The following is a 22,973-nucleotide window of genomic DNA, read 5'->3' as shown; positions in this document are numbered from 1 at the left end:
CCTACATTCCACTCTCTCCCTGGGAGCTGGGCTCTTTAATACCTACATTCCACTCTCTCCCTGAGAGCTGGGCTCTTTGATACCTACATTCCACTCTCTCCCTGGGAGCTGGGCTCTTTAATACCTACATTCCACTCTCTCCCTGTGAGCTGGGCTCTCTAATACCTACATTCCACTCTCTCCCTGGGAACTGGGCTCTCTAATACCTACATTCCACTCTCTCCCTGGGAGCTGGGCTCTTTAATACCTACATTCCACTCTCTCCCTGGGAGCTGGGCTCTCTAATACGTACATTCCTCGCTCTCCCTGGGAGCTGGGCTCTCTAATACGTACATTCCTCGCTCTCCCTGGGAGCTGGGCTCTCTAATACGTACATTCCACTCTATCCCTGGGAGCTGGGCTCTCTAATACCCACATTCCACTCTCTCCCTGGGAGCTGGGCTCTTTAATACCTACATTCCACTCTCTCCCTGGGAGCTGCGCTCTCTAATACCTACATTCCACTCTCTCCCTGGGAGCTGGGCTCTCTAATACCTACATTCCACTCTCTCCCTGGGAGCTGGGCTCTCTAATACCTACATTCCACTCTCTCCCTGGGAGCTGGGCTCTCTAATACGTACATTCCTCGCTCTCCCTGGGAGCTGGGCTCTCTAATACGTACATTCCCCTCTATCCCTGGGAGCTGGGCTCTCTAATACGTACATTCCACTCTATCCCTGGGAGCTGGGCTCTCTAATACCTACATTCCACTCTCTCCCTGGGAGCTGGGCTCTTTAATACCTACATTCCACTCTCTCCCTGGGAGCTGGGCTCTCTAATACCTACATTCCACTCTATCCCTGGGAGCTGGGCTCTCTAATACCTACATTCCACTCTCTCCCTGGGAGCTGGGCTCTCTAATACGTACATTCCACTCTATCCCTGGGAGCTGGGCTCTCTAATACCTACATTCCACTCTCTCCCTGGGAGCTGGGCTCTTTAATACCTACATTCCACTCTCTCCCTGGGAGCTGGGCTCTCTAATACCTACATTCCACTCTCTCCCTGAGAGCTGGGCTCTCTAATACCTACATTCGACTCTCTCCCTGGGAGCTGGGCTCTCTAATACCTACATTCCACTCTCTCCCTGGGAGCTGGGCTCTCTAATACCTACATTCCACTCTCTCCCTGAGAGCTGGGCTCTCTAATACCTACATTCCACTCTCTCCCTGGGAGCTGGGCTCTCTAATACCTACATTCCACTCTCTCCCTGAGAGCTGGGCTCTCTAATACCTACATTCCACTCTCTCCCTGGGAGCTGGGCTCTCTAATACCTACATTCCACTCTCTTTTCCAGCATTGCCAATCGGTTTGTAATTTCCAGTTTCAGGTCTGTGATTTTGAAAGCTCTGAAAGACAGAGTCAGAATTTGTGAGTCGATGTTGAGATCAGCCGGATGCACTGAGCTCTCAAACCTGTAATAATTTACCAATTACCTGGCGAATTGTTCTGCAACCTGAGCGAGAACATTCTGGAAAACTTCATCTTTCTCTGTAACAAGAAGATTGAAATGGAGAATATTTATGTAACACTCAGCCAGAGTGTGACAAGACATCCGTCACTGGCGCATCCTGCACTGCGCAACGCATCCCGCACTGGTGCAACGCATCCCGCACTGGCGCAACGCATCCCGCACTGGCGCAACACGTCCCGCACTGGCGCAACGCATCCCGCACTGGCGCAACGCATCCCGCACTGGCGCAACGCATCCCGCACTGGTGCAACGCATCCTGCACTGGTGCAACGCATCCCGCACTGGTGCAACGCATCCCGCACTGGCACAACGCATCCCGCACTGGCGCAACGCATCCCGCACTGGCGCAACACATCCCGCACTGGCGCAACGCATCCCGCACTGGCGCAACGCATCCCGCACTGGCGCAACACATAGCGCACTGGCGCAGCGCATCCCGCACTGGCGCAACGCATCCCGCACTGGTGCAACACATAGCGCACTGGCGCAGCGCATCCCGCACTGGCGCAACGATTCCCGTGTTGGTGCAACGATTCCCGCGCTGGTGCAACACACCCCGCACTGGCGCAACGCATCCCGCACTGGCGCAGCGCATCCCGCACTGGCGCAACGATTCCCGTGTTGGTGCAACGCATCCCGCACTGGCGCAACACACCCCGCACTGGCGCAACGCATCCCGCACTGGCGCAACACACCCCGCACTGGCGCAACGCATCCCGCACTGGCGCAGCAATCCCGCACTGGCGCAGCGCACCCCACACTGGCGCAACGCATCCCGCACTGGCGCAGCGCATCCCGCACTGGCGCAGCGCATCCCGCACTGGCGCAACACACCCCGCACTGGCGCAACGCATCCATCACTGGCGCAGCAATCCCGCACTGGCGCAGCGCATCCCGCACTGGTGCAACGCATCCCGCACTAGTGCAACGCATCCTGCACTAGTGCAACGCATCCTGCACTGGCGCAACACACCCCGCACTGGCGCAACGCATCCCGCACTGGCGCAGCAATCCCGCACTGGTGCAGCGCATCCCGCACTGGCGCAACACATCCTGCACTGGTGCAACGCATCCCGCACTGGTGCAACGCATCCCGCACTGGCACAACACACCCCGCACTGGCGCAACACATCCCGCACTGGCGCAGCGCATCCCGCACTGGCGCAACACATCCTGCACTGGTGCAATGCATCCCGCACTGGTGCAATGCATCCCGCACTGGCGCAACACACCCCGCACTGGCGCAACGCATCCCGCACTGGCGCAGCAATCCCGCACTGGCGCAGCGCATCCCGCACTGGTGCAACACATCCCGCACTGGTGCAGCGCGTACCGCACTGGTGCAGCGCGTACCGCACTGGAGCAGCGCATCCCGCACTGGCGCAGCGCATCCCGCACTGGCGCAATGCATCCCTCACTGGCAGAACGCATCTCGCGCTGGCGCAACGCATCCCGCACTGGTGCAATGCATCCCGCACTGGCGCAACACATCCCGCACTGGCGCAACGCATCCCGCACTGGTGCAATGCATCCCGCACTGGCGCAACGCATCCCGCACTGGCGCAACGCATCCCGCACTGGCGCAACGCATCCCGTCCTGGTGCAACGCATCCCGCACTGGTGCAGCGCGTACCGCACTGGCGCAACACACCCCGCACTGGCGCAACGCATCCCGCACTGGCGCAGCAATCCCGCTCTGGCACAGCGCACCCCGCACTGGCGCAACACATCCCGCACTGGTGCAACGCACCCCGCACTGGCGCAACGCATCCCGCACTGGTGCAGCGCATCCCGCACTGGCGCAGCGCATCCCGCACTGGCGCAACACACCCCGCACTGGCGCAACGCACCCATCACTGGCGCAGCAATCCTGCACTGGCGCAGCGCATCCCGCACTGGTGCAACGCATCCCGCACTAGTGCAACGCATCCCGCACTGGTGCAACACACCCCGCACTGGCGCAACGCATCCCGCACTGGCGCAGCAATCCCGCACTGGCGCAGCGCATCCCGCACTGGCGCAACACATCCTGCACTGGTGCAATGCACCCGCACTGGTGCAACGCACCCCGCACTGGCGCAACACACCCCGCACTGGCGCAACGCATCCCGCACTGGCGCAGCGCATCCCGCACTGGCGCAACACATCCTGCACAGGTGCAACGCATCCCGCACTGGTGCAACGCATCCCGCACTGACGCAACACACCCCGCACTGGCGCAACGCATCCCGCACTGGCGCAGCAATCCCGCACTGGCGCAGCGCATCCCGCACTGGTGCAACGCATCCCGCACTGGCGCAACGCATCCCGCACTGGTGCAACGCATCCCGCACTGGCGCAACACATCCCGCACTGGCGCAACGCATCCCGCACTGGCGCAACGCATCCCGCTTTGGTGCAACACATAGCGCACTGGCGCAGCGCATCCCGCACTGGCGCAACGATTCCCGTGTTGGTGCAACGCATCCCGCACTGGCGCAACACACCCCGCACTGGCGCAACGCATCCCGCACTGGCGCAACACACCCCGCACTGGCGCAATGCATCCCGCACTGGCGCAGCAATCCCGCACTGGCGCAGCGCACCCCGCACTGGCGCAACACATCCCGCACTGGTGCAATGCACCCCACACTGGCGCAACGCATCCCGCACTGGCGCAGCGCATCCCGCACTGGCGCAGCGCATCCCGCACTGGCGCAACACACCCCGCACTGGCGCAACGCATCCATCACTGGCGCAGCGCATCCCGCACTGGCGCAGCGCATCCCGCACTGGTGCAACGCATCCCGCACTAGTGCAACGCATCCCGCACTGGCGTAACACACCCCGCACTGGCGCAACGCATCCCGCACTGGCGCAGCAATCCCGCACTGGCGCAGCGCATCCCGCACTGGCGCAACACATCCTGCACTGGTGCAACGCATCCCGCACTGGTGCAACGCATCCCGCACTGGCGCAACACACCCCGCACTGGCGCAACACATCCCGCACTGGCACAGCGCATCCCGCACTGGCGCAACACATCCTGCACTGGTGCAATGCATCCCGCACTGGTGCAATGCATCCCGCACTGGCGCAAAACACCCCGCACTGGCGCAACGCATCCCGCACTGGCGGAGCAATCCCGCACTGGCGCAGCGCATCCCGCACTGGTGCAACACATCCCGCACTGGTGCAGCGCGTACCGCACTGGTGCAGCGCGTACCGCACTGGAGCAGCGCATCCCGCACTGGCACAGCGCATCCCGCACTGGCGCAATGCATCCCTCACTGGCAGAACGCATCTCGCACTGGCGCAACGCATCCCGCACTGGTGCAATGCATCCCGCACTGGCGCAACACATCCCGCACTGGCGCAACACATTCCGCACTGGCGCAACGCATCCCGCACTGGTGCAACACATCGTGCACTGGCGCAACGCATCCCGCACTGGCGCAACGCATCCCGCACTGGCGCAATGCATCCCGCACTGGCGCAACGCATCCCGTCCTGGTGCAACGCATCCCGCACTGGTGCAACACACCCCGCACTGGTGCAACACACCCCGCACTGGTGCAACGCATCCCGCACTGGTGCAACGCATCCCGCACTGGTGCAGCGCGTACCGCACTGGCGCAGCGCATCCCGCACTGGCACAGCGCATCCCGTACTGGCGCAATGCATCCCTCACTGGCACAACACATCGCGCACAGAAACAGCACCTCCTGCATTGGTGCAGCGCATCCCACACTGGCACAACACATCACGCACTGGCGTAGTGCATCCCACATTGGTGCAGCGCATCCCACATTGGCACAGCGCATCCCGCACTGGCGCAACGAATCCCGCACTGGCGCAATGAATCCCGCACTGGCCCAGAGCATCACGCACTGGCGCAGCGCACCCCGCCTTGTGCAGTGCATCCGCCACTAGGGCAGCGCATCCCGCACTGCTGCAGGACAGCCCTTACCAGCGCAGTGCATCACGCACTGGCACAACACATCCCGCATTGGTTCAGCGCATCCCACATTGGCACAGCGCATCCCTCACTGGTGCAATACATCCGGCACTGGCGGGCGTAACGCATCCCGATCTGGTGCAACGCACCCGCACTGGCGCAACTTATCCCGCATTGGCGCAATGAATCCCGCACTGGCCCAGCGCATCACGCACTGGTGCAGAACATCACGTGCTGGCGCAACGCACCCCGCCTTGTGCAGCGCGTCCTGCACTGGTGCAACGCATCCCGCACTGGCGCAACACAGCCCGCACTGGCGCAACGCACCCCGCACTGGCGCAACACACCCCGCACTGGCGCAACGCATCCCGCACTGGCGCAGCAATCCCGCACTGGCGCAGCACACCCCGCACTGGCGCAACACATCCCGCACTGGTGCAACGCACCACGCACTGGCGCAACGCATCCCGCACTGGCGCAGCGCATCCCGCACTGGCGCAGCGCATCCCACACTGGCGCAACACACCCCGCACTGGCGCAACGCATCCATCACTGGCGCAGCAATCCTGCACTGGCGCAGCGCATCCCGCACTGGTGCAACGCATCCCGCACTAGTGCAACGCATCCCGCACTGGCGCAACACACCCCGCACTGGCGCAACGCATCCCGCACTGGCGCAGCAATCCCGCACTGGCGCAGCGCATCCCGCACTGGCGCAACACATCCTGCACTTGTGCAACGCACCCGCACTGGTGCAACGCATCCCGCACTGGCGCAACGCACCCCGCACTGGCGCAACGCATCCCGCACTGGCGCAGCGCATCCCGCACTGGCGCAACACATCCTGCACAGGTGCAACGCATCCCGCACTGGTGCAACGCATCCCGCACTGGCGCAACACACCCCGCACTGGCGCAACGCATCCCGCACTGGCGCAGCAATCCCGCACTGGCGCAGCGCATCCCGCACTGGTGCAACACATCCCGCACTGGTGCAGCGCGTACCGCACTGGTGCAGCGCGTACCGCACTGGTGCAGCGCGTACCGCACTGGTGCAGCGCATCCCGCACTGGCGCAGCGCATCCCGCACTGGCGCAATGCATCCCTCACTGGCAGAACGCATCTCGCACTGGCGCAACGCATCCCGCACTGGTGCAATGCATCCCGCACTGGCGCAACACATCCCGCACTGGCGCAACACATTCCGCACTGGCGCAACGCATCCCGCACTGGTGCAACACATCGTGCACTGGCGCAACGCATCCCACACTGGCGCAACGCATCCCGCACTGGTGCAACGCATCCCGCACTGGCGCAACGCATCCCGCACTGGTGCAACGCATCCCGCACTGGTGCAACACACCCCGCACTGGTGCAACACACCCCGCACTGGTGCAATGCATCCCGCACTGGTGCAACGCATCCCGCACTGGTGCAGCGCGTACCGCACTGGCGCAGCGCATCCCGCACTGGCACAGCGCATCCCATACTGGCGCAATGCATCCCTCACTGGCACAACACATCGCGCACAGAAACAGCACCTCCTGCATTGGTGCAGCGCATCCCACACTGGCACAACACATCACGCACTGGCGCAATGAATCCCGCACTGGCGCAATGAATCCCGCACTGGCCCAGAGCATCACGCACTGGCGCAGCGCACCCCGCCTTGTGCGGTGCATCCGCCACTAGGGCAGCGCATCCCGCACTGCTGCAGGACAACCCTCACCAGCGCAGTGCATCACGCACTGGCACAACACATCCCGCATTGGTTCAGCGCATCCCACATTGGCACAGCGCATCCCTCACTGGTGCAATACATCCGGCACTAGCGGGCGTAACGCATCCCGATCTGGTGCAACGCACCCGCACTGGCGCAACCTATCCCGCATTGGCGCAATGAATCCTGCACTGGCCCAGCGCATCACGCACTGGTGCAGCACATCACGTGCTGGCGCAACGCACCCCGCCTTGTGCAGCGCGTCCTGCACTGGCGTAGCGGATCCCGCACTTGTGCAGTGCATCCGCCACTGGCGCAGCGCATCCCACCCCGCACTGGTGCAATGCAACCCTCACTGGTGCAGCATATCCCGCAATGTTGCAACGCATCCCTCAATGGTGCAGGACAACCCCAACTGATGCAGGACAACTGACACAACGTATCTCGCGCTGACACACTGTATCCTGCACTGGCACCACGCATCCCACACTGGTGCAGCGCATCATGCACTGGCGCAACGCATCCTGCACTGGTGCAACGCATCCCACACTGACACAACGCATCCCGCACTGGCGCAGCGCATCCCACACTGGCACAATGCATCCCGCACTGGCGCAGCGCATCCCACACTGGCACAACGCATCCCGCACTGGTGCAGCTTTGAGCACGGGCAGTGGAACAGGCTACATCCAGAGTGAGGCACAGCCAGAGTGAGGCACAGCCAGAGTGAGGCGCAGCCAGAGTGAGACACAGCCAGAGTGAGGCACAGCCAGAGTGAGGCAATGCCAGAGGGAGATGCAGCCAGAGTGAGGTGCAGCCAGAGGGAGATGCAGCCAGAGTGAGGCACAGCCAGAGTGAGGCACAGCCAGAGTGAGGCGCAGCCAGAGGGAGATGCAGCCAGAGTGAGGCGCAGCCAGAGGGAGATGCAGCCAGAGTGAGGCACAGCCAGAGTGAGGCACAGCCAGAGTGAGGCACAGCCAGAGTGAGGCAATGCCAGAGGGAGATGCAGCCAGAGTGAGGCGCAGCCAGAGGGAGATGCAGCCAGAGTGAGGCGCAGCCAGAGTGAGGCACAGCCAGAGTGAGGCGCAGCCAGAGGGAGATGCAGCCAGAGTGAGGCGCAGCCAGAGGGAGATGCAGCCAGAGTGAGGTGCAGCCAGAGTGAGGCACAGCCAGAGTGAGGCGCAGCCAGAGTGAGGCACAGCCAGAGTGAGGCGCAGCCAGAGGGAGATGCAGCCAGAGTGAGGTGCAGCCAGAGTGAGGCACAGCCAGAGTGAGGCGCAGCCAGAGTGAGGCACAGCCAGAGTGAGGCACAGCCAGAGTGAGGCGCAGCCAGAGGGAGATGCAGCCAGAGTGAGGCACAGCCAGAGTGAGGCACAGCCAGAGTGAGGCACAGCCAGAGTGATGCACAGCCAGAGGGAGACACAGCCAGAGGGAGACACAGCCAGAGGGAGACACAGCCAGAGGGAGACACAGCCAGAGGGAGACACAGCCAGCTGGGGAGACACAGCCAGAGTGAGGCACAGCCAGAGGGAGGCACAGCCAGAGGGAGGCACAGCCAGAGTGAGGCACAGCCAGAGGGAGGCACAGCCAGAGTGAGTCACAGCCAGAGGGAGACACAGCCAGAGGGAGGCACAGCCAGAGTGAAGCACAGCCAGAGTGATGCACAGCCAGAGGGAGACACAGCCAGAGGGAGACACAGCCAGAGGGAGACACAGCCAGAGGGAGACACAGCCAGAGGGAGACACAGCCAGAGGGAGACGCAGCCAGAGGGAGATGCAGCCAGAGTGAGGCACAGCCAGAGTGAGGCACAGCCAGAGGGAGACACAGCCAGAGTGAGGCACAGCCAGAGGGAGACACAGCCAGAGTGAGGCACAGCCAGAGTGAGACACAGCCAGAGGGAGACACAGCCAGAGTGAGGCACAGCCAGAGGGAGACACAGCCAGAGTGAGGCACAGCCAGAGTGAGGCACAGCCAGAGGGAGACACAGCCAGAGGGAGACACAGCCAGAGGGAGATACAGCCAGAGTGAGGCACAGCCAGAGGGAGACACAGCCAGAGTGAGGCACAGCCAGAGTGAGGCACAGCCAGAGGGAGACACAGCCAGAGTGAGGCACAGCCAGAGGGAGACACAGCCAGAGGGAGACACAGCCAGAGTTAGGCACAGCCAGAGGGAGACACAGCCAGAGGGAGACACAGCCAGAGGGAGACACAGCCAGAGTGAGGCACAGCCAGAGGGAGACACAGCCAGAGTGAGGCACAGCCAGAGGGAGGCACAGCCAGAGGGAGACACAGCCAGAGGGAGACACAGCCAGAGTGAGGCACAGCCAGAGAGAGACACAGCCAGAGAGAGTTTTAAACTTGGGAGTTTGAAGCTGAGAAAGAATTTGGTGCAGAGCTCTTTGTTTTTTCTCCTTGCTCTGTAACCTTTAAATGTCTCGAGCGGGGTCGTGCCTGCTGCAGCTGAGGCTACAAGGGAGACAGCCGATTGCTAAGTGGTGGGTAAGGCTTCACAATTTTTATTACTCACAGTTTGAAAACACATTTGTGGTTTACACTCTGTAAGGGCTATATAGTACCGAGGACAAGGACAGGAGGGCAGCAGAGAATTGCATACAATCTGATATTAAACTCTTCCAATCTTTACTTTAAAGGGCTACTCGTGGCAGGTCAGCTCAAAGCCTTGGTTTGCTCCTCTTGCAGCATGTGGGAGGCCGGGAACATTCCCAGTGCCCGGGGCCAGCATGTGTGCAGGAGGTCTCTCCGGGGACAGCTACTGGAAGTCTGGGTTTCGGAGCTGGAGCGCTGACTGCGGACACAGTGGAGCATCCGCGAGGTGGAGAGTGGTGTGGATAGCACGTATAGAGAGGCGGTCACACCACAGGCTCAGACTCTGCAGATAGGAAGTGAATGGGTGACCACCAGACAGAGCAAGAGAGCTAGACCGGCAGTGCAGGAATCCCCTGTGGCCATTCCCCTGCAAAACAGATAAACCACTTTGGATACTGTTGAGGGAAATGGTCTCTCAGGGAAAGGAGCAGCAGCCAAATTAATTCCATGCAAGAGGGAGGGGTGATAGGTGTGACAATAGGGTGATAGGGGTGATCGGTGTGACAATAGGGTGATAGGGGTGATAGGTGTGACAGTGCAATAGTTATCGGGGATTCAATTGTAAGGGGAATAGACAGGCGTTTCTGTGGCCGCAAACGAGACTCCAGGATGGTGTGTTGCCCCCCTGGTGCTAGGGTCAGGGATGTCTCGGAGGGTACAGGACACTCTGGAGGGGGGAGGGTGACCAGCCAGTGGTTGTGGTACACATCGGTACCAATTACATAGGGAAAAAAAAGCGAAGAGGCCCTAAAGGCAGAACATCGGGAGTCAGGAAGAAAGTTGAGAACTCGGTCCTCGAAGGTGGTGATCTCAGGATTGTTACCAATGCCACGTGCTAGTCAGAGTAGAATACCAGGATGTATCAGATGGATACGTGGCTGAAGAGATGGTGTCAGGGGGAGGGTTCCAGATTCCTTGGCCAACCATAAGATCCACCACGTCAGGGGCATGATTGTGGCGACCACAAGTGAACCATGCCCATGTGAATCCCTGCCGTGCGCACAGGAGAATCACGGGAGGCCAGAGCATAGGGCACCAGGCCTGATAAACAGATGCAAAAGGGACATTACAACCCATTTGCATTTATTTCCATGTGCTTGCTGCCGTGTGGAGTGGAACTCATTCACGCCGCCAGTGAAGGGTCGGCAACGGCGCCCATCCCAATTTTGCGGCGATGCCGATTCACCAGACCATCGGAGACAGCATTCTGGGCATCCCAGGACGGAGAATCCAGCCCAATGTCCCAGACACCATGATCGCCATTATCACCATTATCACCGTTATCGCCATTATCACCATTCCTGGGTATGGAGGCAGGAGGCTTGGCGAAGGTAATAAATTAATATTTTGTATTTATCTTTCCCAAGGTGGAAGATGCTGCCCGGACCTCTGGGGAGGTGGAGGCATCGTGGTATTGTCACTGGACCAGTAACCCATGGACCCAGGATACAAATCTGTGACCCGGGTTCCAATCCCACCCCAGCAGATGGTGGAATTAAAACTCAATAACATCTCTGGAATTAAAACTCTAATGTTGACATGAACCCATTGTGAATTGTTGTAAAAATCCACCTGGTTCACTAACGTCCTTTAGGGAAGGAAATCTGCCGTCCTTACCTGGTCTGGCCTACACGTGACCCCAGACCCACAGCAATGTGATGGACTCTCAGCAAACCACTCAGTTTTATTCAACTGCTGCAAAAACATCAAAAAGGAACAAAACCGGACGGCCCCCCAGCATCGACCCAGCACCGGAATCGACAACGGCAAACCCAGCCCTGCCGACCCTGCAAGATCCTCACTAACATCTGGGGGCTTGTGCCAAAGTTGGGAGAGCTTCTCACAGACTCGTCAAACTACAGCCTGACGTAGTCACACTCACAGAATCGTACCTCACAGACAATGTCCGGGACTCCACTCTCACCATTCCTGGGTATGTCCTGTCTCACCGGCAGGTCAGACCCAACAGAGGGGGCGACACAGTGGGATACAGTCCGGAGGGAGTTTCCTGCGAGTCCTCAACTTCCACTCTGGACCCCAGGAAGTCTCCTGGCTTCAGGTTATACATGCGCAAGGAAACCTCCTGCTGATTACCACGTACCGGCCACCATCAGCTGATGAATCAGTTACTCCTCCATGTTGACCACCACTTGGAGGAAGCTCGGAGGGTGGCGAGGGCGCAGAATATTCTCTGGGTGGGGGTTTCAATGTCCATCACCAAGAGTGGCTCGGTCATACCACCACAGACTGAGCTGGCCGGGTCCTAAAGGACAGAGCTGCTAGACTGGGACTGCAGCAGGTGTGAGGGAACCAACAAGAGGGAAAAACATACTTGACCTCCTCCTCACCAACCTGCCTGCTGCAGGTGTACCTGTCCCTGACAGTATCGGCAGAAGTGACCACCGCACAGTCCTTGTGGAGACAAAGTCCCGTCTTCACATTGAGGATATCCTCCATCGTGTTGTGTGGCACTGGCCCCGCGCTAAATGGGATAGACTTCAAACAGACTGAACAACTCGAGACTGGGCATCCATGAGGCACTGTGGGGCATCACACAGAACAAAACACACTCACACCAGAAGAACACGGCCTCACACAGAGAAACACGCATTCACGCAGAAGAACACGGCCTCACACAGAGATACACGCATTCACGCAGAGGAACACACATTCACGCAGAGGAACACACATTCACGCAAAGGAACACGCATTCACGCAGAGGAACACGCATTCACGCAGAGGAACACACATTCTCGCAGAGGAACACACATTCACGCAGAGGAACACACATTCACGCAGAGGAACACGCATTCACGCAGAGGAACACACATTCACGCAGAGGAACACACATTCACGCAAAGGAACACGCATTCACGCAGAGGAACACGCATTCACGCAGAGGAACACACATTCTCGCAGAGGAACACACATTCACGCAGAGGAACACACATTCACGCAGAGGAACACACATTCTCGCAGAGGAACACACATTCACGCAGAGGAACACACATTCACGCAGAGGAACACACATTCACGCAGAGAAACACACATTCACGCAGAGGAACACGCATTCACGCAGAGGAACACACATTCACGCAGAGGAACACACATTCACGCAAAGGAACACGCATTCACGCAGAGGAACACGCATTCACGCAGAGGAACACACATTCTCGCAGAGGAACACACATTCACGCAGAGGAACACACATTCACGCAGAGGAACACACATTCTCGCAGAGGAACACACATTCACGCAGAGGAACACACATTCACGCAGAGGAACACACATTCACGCAGAGAAACACACATTCACGCAGAGGAACACGCATTCACGCAGAGGAACACACATTCTCGCAGAGGAACACACATTCACGCAGAGGAACACACATTCACGCAGAGGAACACGCACTCACGCAGAGGAACACGCATTCACGCAGAGGAACACACATTCTCGCAGAGGAACACACATTCTCGCAGAGGAACACACATTCACGCAGAGGAACACACATTCACGCAGAGGAACACACATTCTCGCAGAGGAACACACATTCACGCAGAGGAACACACATTCACGCAGAGGAACACACATTCACGCAGAGGAACACACATTCACGCAGTGGAACACACATTCACGCAGAGGAACATGGCCTCACACAGAGAAACACACATTCACGCAGAGGAACACACATTCACGCAGAGGAACACACATTCACTCAGAGGAACACACATTCACGCAGAGGAACACACATTCACGCAGAGGAACACGCATTCACGCAGAGGAACACGCATTCACGCAGAGGAACACACATTCACGCAGAGGAACACACATTCACGCAGAGGAACACACTTGCCCACATCACTGACAATCACAACAATCGGAGAACAGCCTTTGCTTGTGTACCTGATGTATAGAGAGAATTGGTCATTATAATGAACTGACCTGATAGCTGAGCACCTGTCAGAGCAACAACTCGATATGGAGAGCTGGAACAAAGAGACAACGTTTGGGACAATAAGACACATTTCAAGGAATTTCAGCAGGGACGGAATGTTGGTGGTGATGTGCTATAGTTCACGCAGGAAGTTTAAGTTGCCGAGCCAACATGTACTTTTACAGGCTTGTTGTAGACTGGAGCTATGGGCAGTGATGGTAGAGGCTCCAACATTCCTTCCATCGCATGGCTGACCAGGAATCTCTCCCTTTCCTACCGCCTGCCATTGGCGTGTGTTGGAAGGATTTGCAGATCGATACTAAACCTGTTTGACTGTGTTATGAACACACCTTCATTAACAGAATATGTGCAGTTTAATAATATTAATAATGTTTATTATTGTCACAAGTAGGCTTACATTTAAACTGCAATGAAGTTACTGTGAAAAGCCCCGAGTCGCCACATTCCGGCACCTGTTCGGGTACACAGAGGGAGAATTCAGAATGTCCAATTCATAAGAACATAAGAACTAGGAGCAGGAGTCGGCCATCTGGCCCCTCGAGCCTGCTCCACCATTCAATGAGATCATGGCTGATCTTTTGTGGACTCAGCTCCACTTTCCGTCCCGAACACCATAACCCTTAATCCCTTTATTCTTAAAAAAACTATCTATCTTTATCTTAAAAACATTTAATGAAGGAGCCTCAACTGTTTCACTGGGCAAAGAATTCCATAGATTCACAACCCTTTGGGTGAAGAAGTTCCTCCTAAACTCAGTCCTAAATCTACTTCCCCTTATTTTGAGGCTATGCCCCCTAGTTCTGCTTTCACCCGCCAGTGGAAAAAACCTGCCCGCAGCTATCCTATCTATTCCCTTCACAATTTTATATGTTCTATAAGATCCCCCCTCATCCTTCTAAATTCCAACGAGTACAGTCCCTGTCTACTCAACCTCTCCTCGTAATCCAACCCTTCAGCTCTGGGATTAACCTAGTGAATCTCCTCTTCACACCCTCCAGTGCCAGTACGTCCTTTCTCAAGTAAGGAGACCAAAACTGAACACAATACTCCAGGTGTGGCCTCACTAACACCTTATACAATTGCAGCATAACCTCCCTAGTCTTAAACTCCATCCCTCTCGCAGTGAAGGACAAAATTCCATTTGCCTTCTCACCTAACAGCACGGGCTGGATTTTCTGCCCCACGGGCTGGATGTTTTGCCCCACGGGCTGGATTTTCTGCCCCACGGGCTGGATGTTTTTCCCCATTGGCTGGATCTTCTGCCCCACGGGCTGGATTTTCTGCCCCACGGGCTGGATTTTCTGCCCCACGGGCTGGATTTTCTGCCCCACGGGCTGGATTTTCTGCCCCACGGGCTGGATGTTTTTCCCCACGGGCTGGATTTTCTGCCCCACGGGCTGGATTTTCTGCCCCACGGGCTGGATTTTCTGCCCCACGGGCTGGATGTTTTGCCCCACGGGCTGGATGTTTTGCCCCACGGGCTGGATGTTTTTCCCCACGGGCTGGATTCTCCGCCCCGCTGCGCCAGATTTCTGGTTCACCCCGCCGGCGGGATGCTCCGTTTCGCCGGCTGGTCAATGGGGTTTCCCGTTGTGGGGCAGCCCCGCGCCTTCGTGAAAACCCCGGGCTGCCGGTAAAATGGAGCATCCGACGGCTGAGAAAGCAGCCCAACATCTTTCGTGACTCGTGGGAGGAAACCGGAGCACCCGGAGGAAACCCACGCAGACACGGAGGGGGGGGGGAACGTGCAGACTCCACACAGACAGCGACCCAGCGGGGAATCAAACCCAGGTCCCTGGCGCTGTGAAGCATGTAGCACAGTGGCTAGCACTGTTGCTTCACAGCACTAAGGACCCTTTCGATTCCAGCTTGGGTCACTGTCTGTGCGGAGTCTGCACGTTCTCCCCGTGTCTGTGTGGGTTTCCTCCGGGCGCTCCGGTTTCCTCCCTCAAGTCACGAAAAACGTGCTGTTAGGTGAATTGGACATTCTGAATTCTCCCTCTGTGTACCCGAACAGGGGCCGGAATGTGGTAACTAGGGGCTTTTCACAGTAACTTCATTGCAGTGTTAATGTAAACCTACTTGTGACATATAAAGATTATTAATATTATTATTATAATAAGACATTAGGCAGAGATAATTAATACCTAGTGACCAGTTTCTGAAGAACAGCTGGAAAGTTGGAAGGTTGAAGTTACCTTTCTGTATTGGTAGGCATTGTTGGATCAATGGAGATGATTGCATTGTGTGAATCCAGCAGTGAAATAGCAGTGCTCCTGAAACAGACACACAGGAGTCAAAACAATGATCGCAGTTTTATCAGCTTGATCCTCAGCTTTGGTGAAGTCAGCAAATGATGCGAGGTTTGGATGTTAATAATCAGGTTTAAATTTCTGTCAGCATAATCTGAATTGAATTACCCCTCCCCTACGCCACAAACTGAAACCCCCTCCCACACATAGATTTTCAGTGTTCAGAAAGTACCCAGGGAGGGAAACCACACTGGAGATTACACAAATACTTGCAGCGGTTTTTTGAATGAGAAATGCTTTCTATACCATCTACCTCCAGCCTACTCCCACACTTACTCCTTTATATAGAAACACAGGTGAGTCTCCAGATACCACCACCTGAATACAATTAACACTAAATTCATACACAATTAACAATGATCAAGGGAAGTATTTTGGCTGGTTGGGTCATTGAGTCCGGGATGTATTTTCTTTTTTTCGTTCACCTGATGTGGGCCGCTGGTCAGGTCAGCATTTACTGCCCATCCCTAATTGCCCTTCAGAAGGTGGGGGTGAGCTGCCTTCTTCAACCACTGCTGTCCCGGGGGTGTAGGTACACCCACTGTGCTCTTAGGGAGGGAATTCCAGGATTTTGACCTTTCAGACCAATCCTCGGGATTCTCTTTTTTAAAATAAATTCAGAGTACCCAATTCATTTGTTCCAATCAAGGGGCAATTTAGCGTGGCCAATCCACCTACCCTGCACATCTTTGGGTTGTGGGGGTGAAACCCACGCAGACATGTGTCCCGATTGGACACCACAACCTGTTTACTACTTCCACGCCACGAGAAGATTTGGGGGGTTTCTGTTAATTCTCATTCCATTTTCATTTTCTCTTTTCCTGTATTTTTTTTCACTTCTCTCAACTTATTGTATTTGACCTGGTTCTCGTTTGAAGAATTCATCTGAATCCACCAGATACCCATTGCTCTGATCCAGATTTTCCTCTTCGTCTTTAGTTCCATCTTACCCTGGCTATTTCTCTTCTCATTAGCTGTGTGGAGAGGCTGAATAGACTCAGACTGTTTGCAATAGAATGACGGAGGTTGAGGGGTGACCTGATAGACGCCTACAAGATTATGAGGGGTGTGGACAGAGTGGATGGGCAGGCACTCTTTCCCAGGGTGGAGGGGTCAGTCACCAGGGGGCATAGACCATAAGACATAGGAGCAGAATTAGGCCACTCGGCCCATCGAGTCTGCTCCGCCATTCAATCACGGCTGATATTTTCTCATCCCCATTCTCCTGCCTTCTCCCCATAACCCCTGATCCCCTTAATAATCAAGAACCTATCTACCTCTGTCTTAAAGACACTCAGTGATTTGGCCTCCACAGCCTTCTGCGGCAAAGAGTTCCACAGATTCACCACCCTCTGGCTGAAGAAATTCCTCCTCATCTCGGTTTTAAAGGATCGTCCCTTTAGTCTGAGATGGTGTCCTCTGCTTCTAGTGTTTCCTACAAGTGGAAACATCCTCTCCACATCCACTCTATCCAGGCCTTGCAATATCCTGTATGTTTCAATAAGATCCCCTCTCATCCTTCTAAACTCCAACTGGTCCTCAACCGTTTCTCATACGGCAAGTTCTTCATTCCAGGGATCATTCTTGTGAACCTCCTCTGGACCCTTTCTAAGGCCAGCACATCCTTCCTTAGATCTGGGGCCCAAAACTGCTCACAATACTCCAAATGGGGTCTGACCAGAGCCTTATACAGCCTCAGAAGTACATTCCTGGTCTTGTATTCCAGCCCTCTTAACATGAATGCTAACATTGCATTTGCCTTCTTAACTACCGACTGAACCTGCACATTAACCTGAAGAGAATCGTGAACAAGGATTCCCAAGTCCCTTTGTGCTTTTTCCCCATTTCCCCATTTAGAAAATAGTCTATGTCTAAATTCCTCCTTCCAAAGTGCATAACCTCACACTTTTCCACATTGTATTCCATCTGCCACTTCATTGCCCACTCTCCTAGCCTGTCCAAGTCCTTCTGCAGCCCGCCTGCTTCCTCAATACTACCTGCCCCTCTACAGATCTTTGTATCATCTGCAAACTTAGCAACAGTGCCTTCAGTACCTTCTTCCAGATCATTAATGTTTGTAGGTTCATAGGTTTAAGGTCATGGGGCAAAGTCTGGAGGAGATATGCGAGGCAGGTTTTTACACCGAGGGTGGTGAGAGCCTGGAACGCGTTGCCAGGGCAGGTTGTGGAAGCAGATACATTAACGGTGTTCAAAAGGCATCTTGACAAACACATGGGTAGGATGGGTATAGAGGGATACGGCACAAGGAAGTGCTGAGGGTTTTGGCCAAGGGTGGTATCATGACCGGTACAGGATTGAAGGGCCGAAGGTCCTGTTCCTGCGCTGGATTGTTCTTTGTTATTTGTTCTCCAATTTAGACGTCCTTTCTTGGATTGTTCCTTGCTTTTGTCCATTGCTAATCTAAAGCTGATGATGTGATAATCACTCTTATCCATAAGGACGCTCAGAAACCCACAGTCCACTGGACCCATCTCATTCCCCAGCAGCAAATGCAGAAATTCCTGCTTCCAGTTACAATGTCAACAGTGTGATCAAGGAGGTTCTCCTGAACCCATTTCAGAAATTCCTCCCCCTCCTCCACATTTACCGGCAGATTATCCCAATCGATACTTGGGGAATTCAATCCCGATTCCATCACTTGAGAGTTTGTGACACCTTTGATTTCCCGACAGATTTGGAGCCTCTATCTCGCATCATTTATAAACCTCCAGAATACGCCCAGTTGTGTAACATTATCCTTTTGGGTGTACCTACACCACATGGGCTGCAGCGGTTCAAGAAAGCAGCTCACCACCACCTTGTGTCGAGGGAGCTTTACTCTGTACCTAACCCCGTGCTGTATCTGTCCTGGGAGTGTTTGATGGGGACAGTGTAGAGGGAGCTTTACTCTGTATCTAACCCTGTGCTGTACCTCTCCTGCGAGTGTTTGATGGGGACAGTGTAGAGGGAGCTTTACTCTGCATCTAACCCCGTGCTGTACCTGTCCTGGGAGTGTTTGATGGGGACAGTGTAGAGGGAGCTTTACTCTGTATCTAACCCCGTGCTGTACCTGTCCTGGGAGTGTTTGATGGGGACAGTGTAGAGGGAGCTTTACTCTGTATCTAACCCCGTGCTGTACCTATTCTGGGAGTGTTTGATGGAGACAGTGTAGAGGGAGCTTTACTCTGTATCTAACCCCGTGCTGTACCTGTCCTAGGAGTGTTTGATGGGGACAGTGTAGAGGGAGCTTTAATCTGTATCTAACCCCGTGCTGTACCTATTCTGGGAGTGTTTGATGGGGACAGTGTAGAGGGAGCTTTACTCTGTATCTAACCCCGTGCTGTACCTCTCCTGGGAGTGTTTGATGGGGACAGTGTAGAGGGAGCCTTACTCTGTATCTAACGCCATGCTGTACCTGTCCTGGGAGTGTTTGATGGAGACAGTGTAGAGGGAGCTTTCTCTATATCTAACCCCCTGCTGTACCTGTCCTGGGAGTGTTTGATGGGGGACAGTGTAGAGGGAGCTTTACTCTGTATCTAACCCCGTGCTGTACCTGTCCTGGGAGTGTTTGATGGGGACAGTGTAGAGGGAGCTTTACTCTGTATCTAACCCCGTGCTGTATCTGTCCTGGGAGCGTTTGATGGGGAGAGTGTAGAGGGAGCTTTACTCTGTATCTAACCCCGGGCTGTACCTGTCCTGGGAGTGTTTGATGGGGACAGTGTAGAGGGAGCTTTACTCTGTATCTAACCCCGTGCTGTACCTGTCCTGGGAGTGTTTGATGGGGACAGTGTAGAGGGAGCTTTACTCTGTATCTAACCCTGTGCTGTACCTGTCCTGGGAGAGTTTGATGGGGACAGTGGAGAGGGAGCTTTACTCTGTATCTAACCCTGTGCTGTACCTGTCCTGGGAGTGTTTGATGGGGACAGTGTAGAGGGAGCTTTACTCTGTATCTAACCCCGTGCTGTACCTGTCCTGGGAGTGTTTGATGGGGACAGTGTAGAGGGAGCTTTACTCTGTATCTAACCCTGTGCTGTACCTGTCCTGGGAGTGTTTGATGGGGACAGTGTAGAGGAAGCTTTACTCTGTATCTAACCCCGTGCTGTACCTGTCCTGGGAGTGTTTGATGGGGACAGTGCAGAGGGAGCTTTACTCTATATCTAACCCCGTGCTGTATCTGTCCTGGGAGTGTTTGATGGGGACAGTGTAGAGGGAGCTTTACTCTGTATCTAACCCCGTGCTGTACCTCTCCTGGGAGTGTTTGATGGGGACAGTGTAGAGGGAGCTTTACTCTGTATCTAACCCCGTGCTGTACCTCTCCTGGGAGTGTTTGATGGGGACAGTGTAGAGGGAGCTTTACTCTGTATCTAACCCCGTACTGTATCTGTCTTGGGAGTGCTTGATGGGGACAGTGTAGAGGGAGCTTTACTCTGTATCTAACCCCGTGCTGTACCTGTCCAGGGAGTGTTTGATGGGGACAGTGTAGAGGGAGCTTTACTCTGTATCTAACCCCGTGCTGTACCTGTCCTGGGAGTGTTTGATGGGGACAGTGTAGAGGGAGCTTTCCTCTGTATCTAACCCCGTGCTGTACCTGTCCTGGGAGTGTTTGATGGGGACAGTGTAGAGGGAGCTTTACTCTGTATCTAACCCTGTGCTGTACCTCTCCTGCGAGTGTTTGATGGGGACAGTGTAGAGGGAGCTTTACTCTGCATCTAACCCCGTGCTGTACCTGTCCTGGGAGTGTTTGATGGGGACAGTGTCGAGGGAGCTTTACTCTGTATCTAACCCCGTGCTGTACCTGTCCTGGGAGTGTTTGATGGGGACAGTGTAGAGGGAGCTTTACTCTGTATCTAACCCCGTGCTGTACCTATTCTGGGAGTGTTTGATGGAGACAGTGTAGAGGGAGCTTTACTCTGTATCTAACCCCGTGCTGTACCTGTCCTGGGAGTGTTTGATGGGGACAGTGTAGAGGGAGCTTTACTCTGTATCTAACCCCGTGCTGTACCTGTCCTGGGAGTGTTTGATGGGGACAGTGTAGAGGGAGCTTTACTCTGTATCTAACGCCATGCTGTACCTGTCCTGGGAGTGTTTGATGGAGACAGTGTAGAGGGAGCTTTCTCTATATCTAACCCCCTGCTGTACCTGTCCTGGGAGTGTTTGATGGGGGACAGTGTAGAGGGAGCTTTACTCTGTATCTAACCCCGTGCTGTACCTGTCCTGGGAGTGTTTGATGGGGACAGTGTAGAGGGAGCTTTACTCTGTATCTAACCCCGTGCTGTATCTGTCCTGGGAGCGTTTGATGGGGAGAGTGTAGAGGGAGCTTTACTCTGTATCTAACCCCGGGCTGTACCTGTCCTGGGAGTGTTTGATGGGGACAGTGTAGAGGGAGCTTTACTCTGTATCTAACCCCGTGCTGTACCTGTCCTGGGAGTGTTTGATGGGGACAGTGTAGAGGGAGCTTTACTCTGTATCTAACCCTGTGCTGTACCTGTCCTGGGAGAGTTTGATGGGGACAGTGGAGAGGGAGCTTTACTCTGTATCTAACCCTGTGCTGTACCTGTCCTGGGAGTGTTTGATGGGGACAGTGTAGAGGGAGCTTTACTCTGTATCTAACCCCGTGCTGTACCTGTCCTGGGAGTGTTTGATGGGGACAGTGTAGAGGGAGCTTTACTCTGTATCTAACCCTGTGCTGTACCTGTCCTGGGAGTGTTTGATGGGGACAGTGTAGAGGAAGCTTTACTCTGTATCTAACCCCGTGCTGTACCTGTCCTGGGAGTGTTTGATGGGGACAGTGCAGAGGGAGCTTTACTCTATATCTAACCCCGTGCTGTATCTGTCCTGGGAGTGTTTGATGGGGACAGTGTAGAGGGAGCTTTACTCTGTATCTAACCCCGTGCTGTACCTCTCCTGGGAGTGTTTGATGGGGACAGTGTAGAGGGAGCTTTACTCTGTATCTAACCCCGTGCTGTACCTCTCCTGGGAGTGTTTGATGGGGACAGTGTAGAGGGAGCTTTACTCTGTATCTAACCCCGTACTGTATCTGTCTTGGGAGTGCTTGATGGGGACAGTGTAGAGGGAGCTTTACTCTGTATCTAACCCCGTGCTGTACCTGTCCTGGGAGTGTTTGATAGGGACAGTGTAGAGGGAGCTTTACTCTGTATCTAACCCCCTGCTGTACCTGTCCTGGGAGTGTTTGATGGGGGACAGTGTAGAGGGAGCTTTACTCTGTATCTAACCCCGTGCTGTACCTGTCCTGGGAGTGTTTGATGGGGACAGTGTAGAGGGAGCTTTACTCTGTATCTAACCCCGTGCTGTATCTGTCCTGGGAGCGTTTGATGGGGAGAGTGTAGAGGGAGCTTTACTCTGTATCTAACCCCGGGCTGTACCTGTCCTGGGAGTGTTTGATGGGGACAGTGTAGAGGGAGCTTTACTCTGTATCTAACCCCGTGCTGTACCTGTCCTGGGAGTGTTTGATGGGGACAGTGTAGAGGGAGCTTTACTCTGTATCTAACCCTGTGCTGTACCTGTCCTGGGAGAGTTTGATGGGGACAGTGGAGAGGGAGCTTTACTCTGTATCTAACCCTGTGCTGTACCTTGCCTGGGAGTGTTTGATGGGGACAGTGTAGAGGGAGCTTTACTCTGTATCTAACCCCGTGCTGTACCTGTCCTGGGAGTGTTTGATGGGGACAGTGTAGAGGGAGCTTTACTCTGTATCTAACCCTGTGCTGTACCTGTCCTGGGAGTGTTTGATGGGGACAGTGTAGAGGAAGCTTTACTCTGTATCTAACCCCGTGCTGTACCTGTCCTGGGAGTGTTTGATGGGGACAGTGCAGAGGGAGCTTTACTCTATATCTAACCCCGTGCTGTATCTGTCCTGGGAGTGTTTGATGGGGACAGTGTAGAGGGAGCTTTACTCTGTATCTAACCCCGTGCT

The 22,973-nt window shown here is 55.4% G+C and overlaps 1 protein-coding gene across 1 annotated transcript in view; it reads right to left on the bottom strand.

Annotated features, from left to right (window-relative positions):
- The window catches only part of LOC140428695 (high affinity cGMP-specific 3',5'-cyclic phosphodiesterase 9A-like), a 122,082-nt gene that overhangs the window by 37,906 nt on the left and 61,203 nt on the right, over positions 1-22,973 (bottom strand). The window contains exons 3-6 of the mRNA XM_072515427.1: positions 15,929-16,006; positions 13,718-13,761; positions 1,476-1,530; positions 1,318-1,388 (exon numbers count right to left, since the gene is read on the bottom strand). Of these exons, the coding sequence (XP_072371528.1) occupies positions 1,318-1,388; positions 1,476-1,530; positions 13,718-13,761; positions 15,929-16,006 (248 nt within the window). The remainder of the gene's footprint in view (positions 1-1,317; positions 1,389-1,475; positions 1,531-13,717; positions 13,762-15,928; positions 16,007-22,973) is intronic.

The sequence above is a fragment of the Scyliorhinus torazame genome, chromosome 8, assembly GCF_047496885.1.
Source record: "Scyliorhinus torazame isolate Kashiwa2021f chromosome 8, sScyTor2.1, whole genome shotgun sequence".
Taxonomy (NCBI): domain Eukaryota; kingdom Metazoa; phylum Chordata; class Chondrichthyes; order Carcharhiniformes; family Scyliorhinidae; genus Scyliorhinus; species Scyliorhinus torazame.
This window is presented reverse-complemented; position numbering and strand designations above follow the sequence as displayed.